We start from the raw sequence: 11,394 nt of genomic DNA, 5'->3' as shown, positions 1-11,394 counted from the left end.
TTCAACGATTCCACAAGTACAAATAAAATACCATACATGCAAGTTTATGCATATGTATTTAGTTATTTTTGTTAAAAAAAAAACCAAAAAAAAACAAAAAAAAAAAAACAAAACAAAAAAACATTACAACAATGTACTTATTAATATCACAAGAAAGGGTTAGAACTCGGAAACCCACTGTCCATTCCAGGAACGCCACCTCAGCACTTTAGGCCTTTCTTTCGGTAAGTCTTTACAACTCGTAATGATCATAAAATAGCACTGTGACTTGACTGCATCAATTGCAGTACCCCTGACCCACTCCGCCTCAGCCATGCCTCGCTCTTTGCCCATCCATCTTCACCAATCAGCATTCTGAAGATTCTGGATGGCAAATGGTGCAGACTGGAGATACAATGCTAATGTATGCACATAATATTAACATCTGTGGGCTGAAGTCATTGTTTGAAAGGACTGCGCAAAAGGACATAGAGCGTAGCGTCATTACTTGAGATCATAACGCAACGAACATATCATCACTGAAGACTGTCAGGTCTTGCACAGCACAACTGTAACAATGAAGTGGGTGTCGCTGGAATAAAACTAGCGAGGCTATAACAATGTTTTGTGTTCATTGCCTTGCTGTTTCATCGTCGTAAGTCCACTTGTGATGTGCCTCAATTGTTCATTCTCAGCCAACCATCCCATGTCATCGAGTACCTGCAGGACATCGTCACAAACAACACTACAAGCTTTACACTGCCATAAAACCATAACAGCTCGTTAGCCCTTAAAACTGAGTCATACTGAGCAGATGAACTAAAAAATTTCCAATCGACATCAAGAACACTTCATGAAAGATTGCACATAGCTGATGGTTTCTGTTTACATCTCTACGTAGTAGCCCTCATCCCGCTATCAATTGCTGACTGTAATGTAGTCTTGTCATCTCCCGTATAAAGAGTATCTCCAGATATATACATATCAAAGTCCTGGCTTATTCTACTAGTACGGCTCATGAACTTGAATTCTTATCAAGCCTGTTGAAATCACATTCCTTTAGTTGCATTCTTATGGCATAAAGATGTCAATAAGCATGTCCTTGCAAGCTTTAACTGTTACATAATCACATAACAATTTTTGAACCATTTTTGCCAAAAAGAAAAAAAAACAAAACACACACAAAAAAAACAATCGTTACTCAAGCTCATATGGGTGAACAGGAATATCGCATTCTTAACAAAATTCTTTAATTTGCAAAATTCTTAGCAAATTAAAAAAAAAAAATCAACAGTAACAAAAAAAGGCAAATTACAGATTGTCACATTTTCCTGGTAATGCAATTTGTAGAATGCTACACTAAATGCTAACACTTTTGTATACAAGGGATCTATCTGGTGGTCAGTAGCCTCTTCAGTGTCAAGGTCCTACTCTTGACACAGCACTGTACCACATGCAGAATTCCCGACTACAGTAAATACAATCTGTTGTCTTCTTCACTAACGCTGCTACTACAACAACACCACCACATACAGACCATCAGGGGAGACAACCTGATCAGCCAACACTCTTTGGCGCCAGGGAAAACTGGGACTCACTGTCCCCCTTTTAACCCAATCTTCATACAGAAACTGGCAAAGTCGCTGATCTTGCTCACACTCTGAGGAGCAGAATATCTCTGACAGCCCAGTTAAAGAGCTTGTAATGGTAGACATTCAATCTCGATTTGTACAGAACCAGCTAGGCTACAGGAAAGGGCAATTCACCATACAGTCAGCTTGTCTTTCTTATTCCTTGTTCACGTTCCTCACTTTGCCTTTCCCTGGGGGTCAGATTCACTAAAGACAGGCTATACGTGGTGCCTGGATTAATTCTTCTTCTGCACATCCACACCTGTGAACACACCAACACACAAATCATCATCACCTTACACATACTGGACTATAAATACTTCTGTTCTTTCTTCTTTAAATCAAAGAGCATTTCCCTAATTAAATGAGCCAGTGAGTTTTCTGTTCACAAGAAATATCAACCTTGAGAAAGGGGCTTATTCATTAGACAAAAGCCTTGCCCAGTTCTCAAAACAAGTACATGTACTACTGTCTAATGATACAGGCCAAACAGGAGATCTGTCAAGCGAATTGAAGAAGACACAGCCACTCATCAGCAACCCTTATCGCCCTTATCGCTTGGGTAAATGATCTGACTCTAATAACATCAACATTCCCTGCTCCAATTGTTCACAGGGTCAAAAGAAGTGAACATTATATATGCAAAGTATATGAACAGATCCGGCTGTTTTTCAAATTTATATGAAATGAACTTGGAAATTTTATTTTATCAAAATAAGACAATATTTAGAGAAATTATTGCACAGAGACCAAAACAGTCTAACATTAATATCCGTCGTTTTTTGAGAAAGTGTGCGAAAAAATGTCAATAGTAAGACACAAGTCAGCTCCAGGCTCCTGGGGCTTAAACTGGAGCAATTTCAGCCACACTTTGCGGGCAAGGGTTGCTTCCCTTGATCCGCTGTGATCAAGATGAGTGCTGCACTGAGGAGGAAGAGATCACACTTGCCGGTAAGGGTTGCTTCCCTTGATCAGCTGTGATCATGAAGAGTACAGAACTGAGTAAGTAGGCCATAATTGGCAGACAGGTTTCTTCCCTTGATCGAGTCTGTCCAGCTGCTGATTCCACGAAGCCAATTCTGACTTACATCAAAGTTCAAAACCTCTTCACAATGCTTAGTTGAAATTTGGGCAGATTTGTCTCCAGATAACATTTGATGAGGTGGAGAAGATTTCAGTATATTAAGGCAAATAATAAGCTTTACAATCATATTTCAAATTTTGACTTTGGCCATGAAAAGGGTTTGCAGAATTGGCCCCAGGAAGCCTTTACACACATGAAAACCTACCCATAGGTTTAAGTACTAGGTGCGAGAGCAGATCTGACAAAGACACGATGCCCACAACACGACTCTCCTCATCCGTCACCACTAGGCGATGCACCTGAAATACATGGCACGATGTTAACAAGCTGTAAGTAATTTAAGATCTGAGTTTTAAAGCAACATTCTGTCTTGTTATTGATGAAATGATATTAAGTCTCAGTCCTTGAGGAATAGTGCTGCTCTGCTCTCAGTTACTCCAATATTGTTAAATGCACAAACAAGGATGTTGAAGGAAAACTGTAATTGTTATGATTTACTTACTTGTTCATTAGATCGTTTCTTTGTTTTGGCTGTGCTTTTTATTAGGGATCCCGTTCTCCCGAACGGGATCCCTATTGTAATCGTTCTGTTTTTTCTTATTATTATTATTATTATTATTATTATTATTATTTTTTTTTCACCGACTTTGTTCGCATGGAAACTTTTTTACCGTTTAACATACAGATCTGAAATTTTGCACACATATTCTGGCGGTGAATACCTCGGGACAAATTCTCCACTTTTTTGCCATGTCACGTGGTTCGGCCGCCATATTGGATTTTGTGTAAAATCTTTAAAAATCTTCTTCTCCAGAACCACTGAACCGATCGGTTTCAAATTTGACATGCTGCGAGTAAGTTACGAGTTCTTTAAAGTTTGCGAAAATTGTTCACTTCCGTTTAAAATTCTGGAAGTTCGCCATTGGTCGAATTTATGACGTCACAAAAAGTTCTCAAAGTTCAAATGTTCTGAACGTATTCTGGTGTATCTTGAGCTGCTGATTCTGAATCTGGTTGTATTTTTTGCATATCTGTGTAATTTTTTGAGATATTAGCAAAAAACTCAAAAAAGTGACGTAATTTCAATGACCTGTAACTCGAGATCTGTGGGAGCTAGAAATGTGCAACCTGCACGAAATTGTAGCCCAAGACATGCTCTTTCGAGCATTCGTCAACAGATTTGAGCTCCGATCAATAGTTTTTTCGCTAGAAGCGTTTAAATGACAACACCGTTTTTTGTTTAGAAAAAGGTGCTAATCCTATTGCTTTAACATGGAGTTAGATGGGGACAAAACTGGGTTTGTAGTATTTGACCTGATGCTTTCGGCTACACTGTCCGTGATCTCCCGAAACGGTTGTAGGATGACATTGATTCCAGTTTCCATCTAACTCCAGTACTCTATTAGATGGCGTAGAGATCTAACTACAACAGCAAACGACATGGACCTGTAAAAGTTAGCTTTGTTTTGCGCAGACCTTGTGCTCTTTACTATACGTTAAACAATCCAGGGTGATTAACAAATATGGATATGTGAACTGGTCCAAGTGCTGACTTTCTAACGATGGCCGAGCTATCAGTGGAACAGTTAGTCTGTGCATGGCATGTCGTGGATTGAGATGTGAATGTACAAACTTGCTGTTACACTGGTCGTGTTTTTGCCTTATTTCTTACAATTAGCGGGCTAAGTCTGCCAAGGAACGACCGTTTTTCACTGGGCATAGCGTAGCATCATTAAGGTCGCCAATCTATTCGAGGGAATGCAAATGACCGGCCGACTGCCTCAATGGCGAAAGGTGTAAGGTCGCATGGAAACTTTGAAAGCCGTGTATGTGAAACATGTATCCTTCGAACACAGAACATGAAGGGGAAAACTTCATCGATCCGATCCGGGATCCCGGCCTAGGATCTGCTATTCGCAGATCCATTCTAGTTAGGGATCCCGTTCTCCCGAACGGGATCCCTATTGTAATCGTTCTGTTTTTTCTTATTATTATTATTATTATTATTATTATTTTTTTTTCACCGACTTTGTTAGCAAGGAAACTTTTTTACTGTTCAACATAGAGGTCTGAAATTTTGCACACATATTCTGGCGGAGATTTTCCAGGGATAAATTCTCCACTTTTTTTTCATGTCACGTGGTTCGGCCGCCATATTGGATTTTGTGTAAAATCTTTAAAAATCTTCTTCTCCAGAATCACAGAACCGATCGTTTTCAAATTTGACATACAACTAATAGGTCACGAGTTCTTTAAAGTTTGCGAAAATGGTTCACTTCCGGTCAAAATTCTGGAAGCTCGCTATTGGTCGAATTTGTGACGTCACAAAAAATTCTCAAAGTTCTAATGTTCTGAACGTATTCTGATGTATCTTGAGCTGCTGATTCCGAATCTGGTTGTATTTTTTGCATATCTGTGTAACTTTTTGAGATATTAGCAAAAAACTCAAAAAACTTACGTAAGTTCAATGACCTGTAACTCGAGATCTATGGCAGCTAGAAATGCGCAACCTGCACGAAATTGTAGCCCAAGACATGCTCTTTCGATCATTCGTCAACAGATTTGAGCTCCGATCAATAGTTTTTTCGCTAGAAGCGTTTAAATCAGAAAACCGTTTTTTGTTTAGAAAAAGGTTGGAATCCTATTGCTTTAACATGGAGTTAGATGGGGACTGGACTGGGTTTGTAGTATTTGACCTGATGCTTTCGGCTACACTGTCCGTGATCTCCCGAAACGGTTGTAGGATGACATTGACTCCAGTTCCCATCTAACTCCAGTACTCTATTAGATGGCGTAGAGATCTAACTACAACAGCAAACGACGTGGACCTGTAAAAGTTAGCTTTGTTTTGCGCAGACCTCGTCCTCTTTACTACACGTTAAACAGGCGAGGGTAATTGACAGATATGGACATGTGCCGTGGCCCAAGTGCGGGCTTTCTATTGATGGCCGAGCTATCATGTGAGCCGTGAGTCTGTGCATGGCGTGTCGTGGATTGAGATGTGAATGTACAAACTTGCTGTTACACTGGTCGTGTTTTTGCGTTATTTCTTACAAATAGCGGGCTAAGTCTGCCAAGGAACGACCGTTTTTTCACTAGGCATAGCCTAACTTCATTAAGTTCGCCGATCTATTCACGGGAATGCAAATGACCGGCCGACTGCCTCAGTGCCAAACGGTGTAAGGTCGCATGGAAACTTTGAAAGCCGTGTATGTGGAACATGTGTCCTTCGAACACAGAAGATGATGGGGAAAACGTCATCGATCCGATCCGGGATCCCGGCCTAGGATCTGCTATTCGCAGATCCATTCTAGTTTATTTTTTTTTTTGCCAGCTTTGGAGTCTTGTATCAAACAAAAGTTAACGGCAACAATGGAGCGGTTTCTCACCTCAGCTTTGACTATCCTCTCCATCACAGCTGCTAACGAATCTGTTGACTTGCATTTGGCCACACCTTCAAAGCTCTACAACATAACAATTTGTACACATAAAGTGTAAACTCAGACCAATCCACATGCCATAGCTGAAGTGAGGTAATCAACCCCTGTTTGTGTAGTCAATTGTTTCTGAGTCTGCCCATCACATGGCAGCTCCTAAATTATGTCGCTGACTTCCAGTGAAGGGGAAGGTCAAAGTGCAACATCACACTTTTATAACGTGCATTAAATTCCTTCATCATCTATAGGCAATAGCGTAATTTAAAAACAGTTCTGTGATTACTCCATGGAAGCTGAAATATTTAACAAACAAGCATGGGGAAATGACCTACTTTCAGAAGTATTCAAAAATAAAAACAATGGAACTGATCTAAGCAAGGTAGTGAGTGAGTGAGTGCTTGTGGTTTAATGTCGTAATCAACAATTTTTCAGTCATATGACGACGAAGGAATCCTTAGGGTGCACGTACACGTAATGTGCCTTCTTGTTGCAGGATGGATTTCCACCGCTCTTTTATCTTGTGCTGCTTCACTGAGACGACTTACCGAAGGCAAGTAAGTCGCCCTGCCCGAGCCATTATACTGATACGGGTCAACCAGTCGTTGCACTATCCCCTTCATGCTGAACTCCAAGCGAGGAAGTTATAACTTCCCCTTTTAAAGTCTTCGGTGTGATTCGATCAAGGATTGATCTTGGATCTACTGCTCCTGAAGCGGATCTATGCAAGGGACAGACTGCCAAGTGAAATCCTCTTAGGATGTCTCGTGGAGAAGGAACTGGGGCCACATTTATTAAGTGTATGGAGATTTAAAGTTTAAAATTCAAACACCCCTGTAATTATAATGATTTGCTCTACGAAGTTTAAACTTTATTCACTGATTCTTCACTGATTGTTCACAGATTGTTCACTGATTCTTCACTGCACAACAATGCACCAACCACAATTTCAGTTCTTTCCTGCTCTAGGTTTTGCTTTTTAAGCACTTGCAATTTAGAAATTAAGTCTTAAGTTGCTTGATTACTAGAAGTCAGTAGGCCTGTGGCCAATCACAAAAAGCCAGTTTTGACTTCAGTCCAAATCTCAACATATAATCTAACCACTTCTTGACAGATATACTCTGCCAATGAAGAAATGTCTGAGCAGATAGGACATGGAGGAAACATGAAATTCTGAGATGAACATCCCCTTATCAGCCAGTGTCGGAGAGAATCTGCTCTATTGCTTGTTATAGGCCTTATTACTCTCTCATTGTGTGCAGCTTGGCTTAAAATGACAGCATTTCAAATTGTTTATCCTAGGAGATTTATCGTGCCAAATTTGACCTATGCACTTTGGATTTTGGTACTACAACATGCATATCAAAATTTGAATCATAGGTGCCAAACACTGTGCATTATAATGGGTAATATGTAAATTTTGATTTAAGTTAAATTTTGCAGTTTGGATGGCAGCATAATATGAACCTGTTACATACAGTGTTTTAATTTTTTTTATCTGATATGTGTTTTACTCAGTATTCGAGAATATTTCAATTATATAATGGCTATCGGCATTATGGTGGGAGGAAACCAAGCAGAATCTGGGGGAAATCTGCGACCATTGCCGGTTGCTGGCTGCACGAGTCATTGTGCTTCCTTAGTACACTAACCTTTCTGCCACGGTCACACATGGTGGGTAGGAAACATTGTGTAAGTAGATGTACATATAATGCCGTCATTATTCAGAAATACAGAACATAAGAAACTCTAACAACTTACAGTGTTTGGGTTACAACTCCTGTGGGCCAGGGCCTGTTTTATCGTCACATCAAGGTTGTTGTAGCTTTTTTCTGCTGCCAGATTCTACAACACAGGATTACCCAAGAATAAATACAACGATGCAACTAAGGTCACAGAAATATTGCAAATGCCCCATATGGCACACTGAGGAAGCTACTGTTTGTTATAAAGACAAGAATCTGACTGAAACCACATTCCTGAAAATCATCATGATAAATTATTTATCTAAGCAGGGTTTTATGACATAATAAACAAGACTTGAGAGAAATTAGAGCTGTTCTATACTTACAATGACATCAAATTTCGCGTAGATATCCACCACTTTGTTCTGACTGTCCACAACAGGCAATGCAGACACCCGATGATCAACAAACAGATTCAGTGCCTTGATGATGGGCGTGTCGGGTGTCGTCTGAAAACAGAAAAACACCAGACATTATCAATCGATTTTACTTTACATTTCAGGCAGACTCACAGAGTACATCTACTTACAACACTTATATGATCTATTACTTCAAGTTATATCATTCTAAATGATGGCTTCACTTCTGTATGTTTGATTAGAGTTTCACATCATACTCAAGAGTCTCCCACTACCCTTTCTCCTGATGGTTGTGACAGTTGCCAGGACACACTACTGGTTGTGACAGTTGCCAGGATACACTACTGGTTGTCACAGTTGCCATGACAGCACTACTGGTTGTGACAGTTGCCAAGACACACTGCTGGTTGTGACAGTTGCCAGGACACACTGCTGGTTGTGACAGTTGCCAAGACACACTGCTGGTTGTGACAGTTGCCAGGACACACTACTGGTTGTGACAGTTGCCAGGACACACTGCTGGTTGTGACAGTTGCCAGGACACACTGCTGGTTGTGACAGTTGCCAGGACACACTGCTGGTTGTGACAGTTGCCAGGACACACTGCTGGTTGTGACAGTTGCCAGGGCACACTACTGGTTGTGACAGTTGCCAGGATACACTACTGGTTGTGACAGTTGCCAGGATACACTACTGGTTGTGACAGTTGCCATGACAGCACTACTGGTTGTGACAGTTGCCAGGACACACTACTGGTTGTTTTGTTGTTGCTTTTTGTATATATGAATGTATTTGGGTTTACCTTTCGAACTACACGCTGCTATATCATATTTTATATATGATGATGTATTTATTGATACTGCTCTGAAGCATATGCTTCATAAATACATTTGTACTGTTTTCTCTGTGAAAGACAGCTTCATTGTAAATTGACCGGGCTACCTCTCATAAATAAAGACATTATTCCTATTATTTCCCTTATAAGAAAACGGCCAGCATTACTGTGGCGAGAACAAACGTCTGCAGGTTGCTGACAGACCTTCCCTCGTACAACTGGAGAGGAAGCCAGCCTGTTTGACTTCCACTCGCAGCAATCGCAAAAGCTCCTGGGTCATTGTGTTGCCCCAGCACGTTAACCACTAGGCCACTGAAGCCTCTTGCTTCACTTCTGTAATACTGTGGTAACTTGCACATAAGAATTCTTGACCATTCCTGTGCTTACTTATCGTGTTTAACTATAAAAGCCGAGACACACACACAAACATGGGCGCTGAAGACAACAGATGCACTAATGAATTTAAGCTCAAGTTCTCAGCCTCGAGGAAATTACCAAATGCCGTAAGCACATAGTAATATATTATTTCACGAATAGCTAACTGATATAAAGTCAGGATTAAAAGAAACCTGTATTAGTAGCGTATATCTTTGACCTGTTGAGGACAGCAACACTCGCAATGAATATCTCCTAGGTTAGTGAATGGAAGGGAAGGAATGCAACAGATCTCGGGTCTAAGGATGGACTTTCCGATTCCGGACCTGGTAAAGCTGTATGCCGTTTGTTACACACAATCAGTGCAAATCAGAAGGTCAAATGCCATCTGTTCACACACCCCCCCACCCTACACATTCATCACACTCACCGTCACAATGTTATCATATGTTCCTATGCCAAGCTCCTTCAAGGTCTGCTTCATGAAACTGGGGCTGGGCAGTTCTTTAATCTGAAGAAAAATGGGAGAAATTAATGTTTTCAGTGAGTAAACATTTTTCCATGTGTTGGTTTCGCATTTTGTGCAACTACATCAGACACTCTGCATCACTAATTGTCACAAATTATTACAAGCAGAGTTTGTCACATTTTGCTACATGTGACACAATATGACACACACAGTTTCATTTCTTTTGTCACATGCTGAGGTCGGATACATTGGACTCAACTTCACAATTTACATTATTCCTCAACCATTTTGCATATGAAACAGTAACTTTAAGTGCAATTTATGCACATTTTTACTCTGATTTCGGAGACAAAACATTGGTTCGATTGGCCAGTGTCAGGGCTTCGCAAAAAATATATTTTTATCAGGCAATAAAGAAGAATGCCTTCAGAATATGCCTTGCAAACATGAAAAAAGGTTAAAGAATCACAGTAGTGACTTTGTTTAAATCCAGGTGAGACATGGGCAAAAATTCCTGTGTAATTACTGTAATGAAAACACCAAAAGGTTTATGGACAGACAACCTTATACCATAATGAGAGAGTAATTTGACAGAATGACTATACTGTAAGGCCACATCTCCAATATTCAGCCACATCCTGGCGATAAAGTGAATTTGTCATCAGTAGCTAGTACTTACATAGAGATAGAGGAAGCGCAGGATCCTCTTATGCGTCAAGACGTAGATGGCGTTACCGGTGATGCGATCCACCACAGGCAGCCTGTGGACATGGTTTTGTATCAACTTCCTAATGGCCTCAAACAGACTGGCATCGGGGTCTATACACACAAATGGCCGGTGTTTGTCCTTCAGCACCTCTGTAAAAACAGCCACTCAAATTAGTCTTGTACCCCTCAGAACGATTGCAAGCCCCCCACCCCCCCCCCCCACCCCCCCCACCCACCCCCAGGTAATATGGTGTAGTGTCAAGTTTTTGAAATTACAACATGATGACGTCCCTTAGTGCCGCAACATTATAGAATATGGGGGCAAATCAGAGCATTTTAATGTTTAACAATTTTAACAATACTGAAAATTATCCACAAGAGTGGACTTAATATACCTGGCTTACCTTGCAATTCCATCAATATTAATATTTCAGGAAATAGTCATTGATTATGGATATTATTAAAATATCAGCATGTACTAAATTGCATCAACTTCTGCCGCGCAACGTGATAACGCACAAGATATGTTATCTTAATGTTGTAATATCTTTACTTGAAAGCCATGAATTGAAGGTTGAGTAATAGCTTTACCTGAGTGAAGTTATTATGTTATACAGAAATGTTATACATCATTTACAATTAAGATAGCAGACAATCCAGTCAGAACCATGGGTATCATGTCCGTACACATTAGTATAGCTATCAAAATGCACCTACCCCGCCAGGTTTGAATCTTGTGTTCTTCCAGCTCGTCCATTTTTACCTGTGTGAAAAA

General features: G+C 40.3%; 1 protein-coding gene across 9 annotated transcripts in view; it reads right to left on the bottom strand.

The window, feature by feature from the left end:
* Positions 1–1,160: 1,160 nt before the first annotated feature.
* Positions 1,161–11,394, bottom strand: part of LOC135477754 (5'-AMP-activated protein kinase subunit gamma-1-like) — a 239,971-nt gene continuing 229,737 nt past the window's right edge. For all 9 annotated transcript variants that reach the window (XM_064757953.1, XM_064757952.1, XM_064757949.1 and 6 more), the window contains 8 exons: positions 11,337–11,382; positions 10,591–10,769; positions 9,873–9,953; positions 8,200–8,322; positions 7,890–7,973; positions 6,084–6,158; positions 2,900–2,993; positions 1,161–1,872 (listed from right to left, as the gene is read on the bottom strand). In XM_064757953.1, coding sequence (XP_064614023.1) covers positions 1,847–1,872; positions 2,900–2,993; positions 6,084–6,158; positions 7,890–7,973; positions 8,200–8,322; positions 9,873–9,953; positions 10,591–10,769; positions 11,337–11,382 — 708 coding nt within the window. In that variant the 3' untranslated portion in view covers positions 1,161–1,846. The remainder of the gene's footprint in view (positions 1,873–2,899; positions 2,994–6,083; positions 6,159–7,889; positions 7,974–8,199; positions 8,323–9,872; positions 9,954–10,590; positions 10,770–11,336; positions 11,383–11,394) is intronic.

This window comes from Liolophura sinensis, chromosome 11 (genome assembly GCF_032854445.1).
Source record: "Liolophura sinensis isolate JHLJ2023 chromosome 11, CUHK_Ljap_v2, whole genome shotgun sequence".
Taxonomy (NCBI): Eukaryota; Metazoa; Mollusca; class Polyplacophora; order Chitonida; family Chitonidae; genus Liolophura; species Liolophura sinensis.
This window is presented reverse-complemented; position numbering and strand designations above follow the sequence as displayed.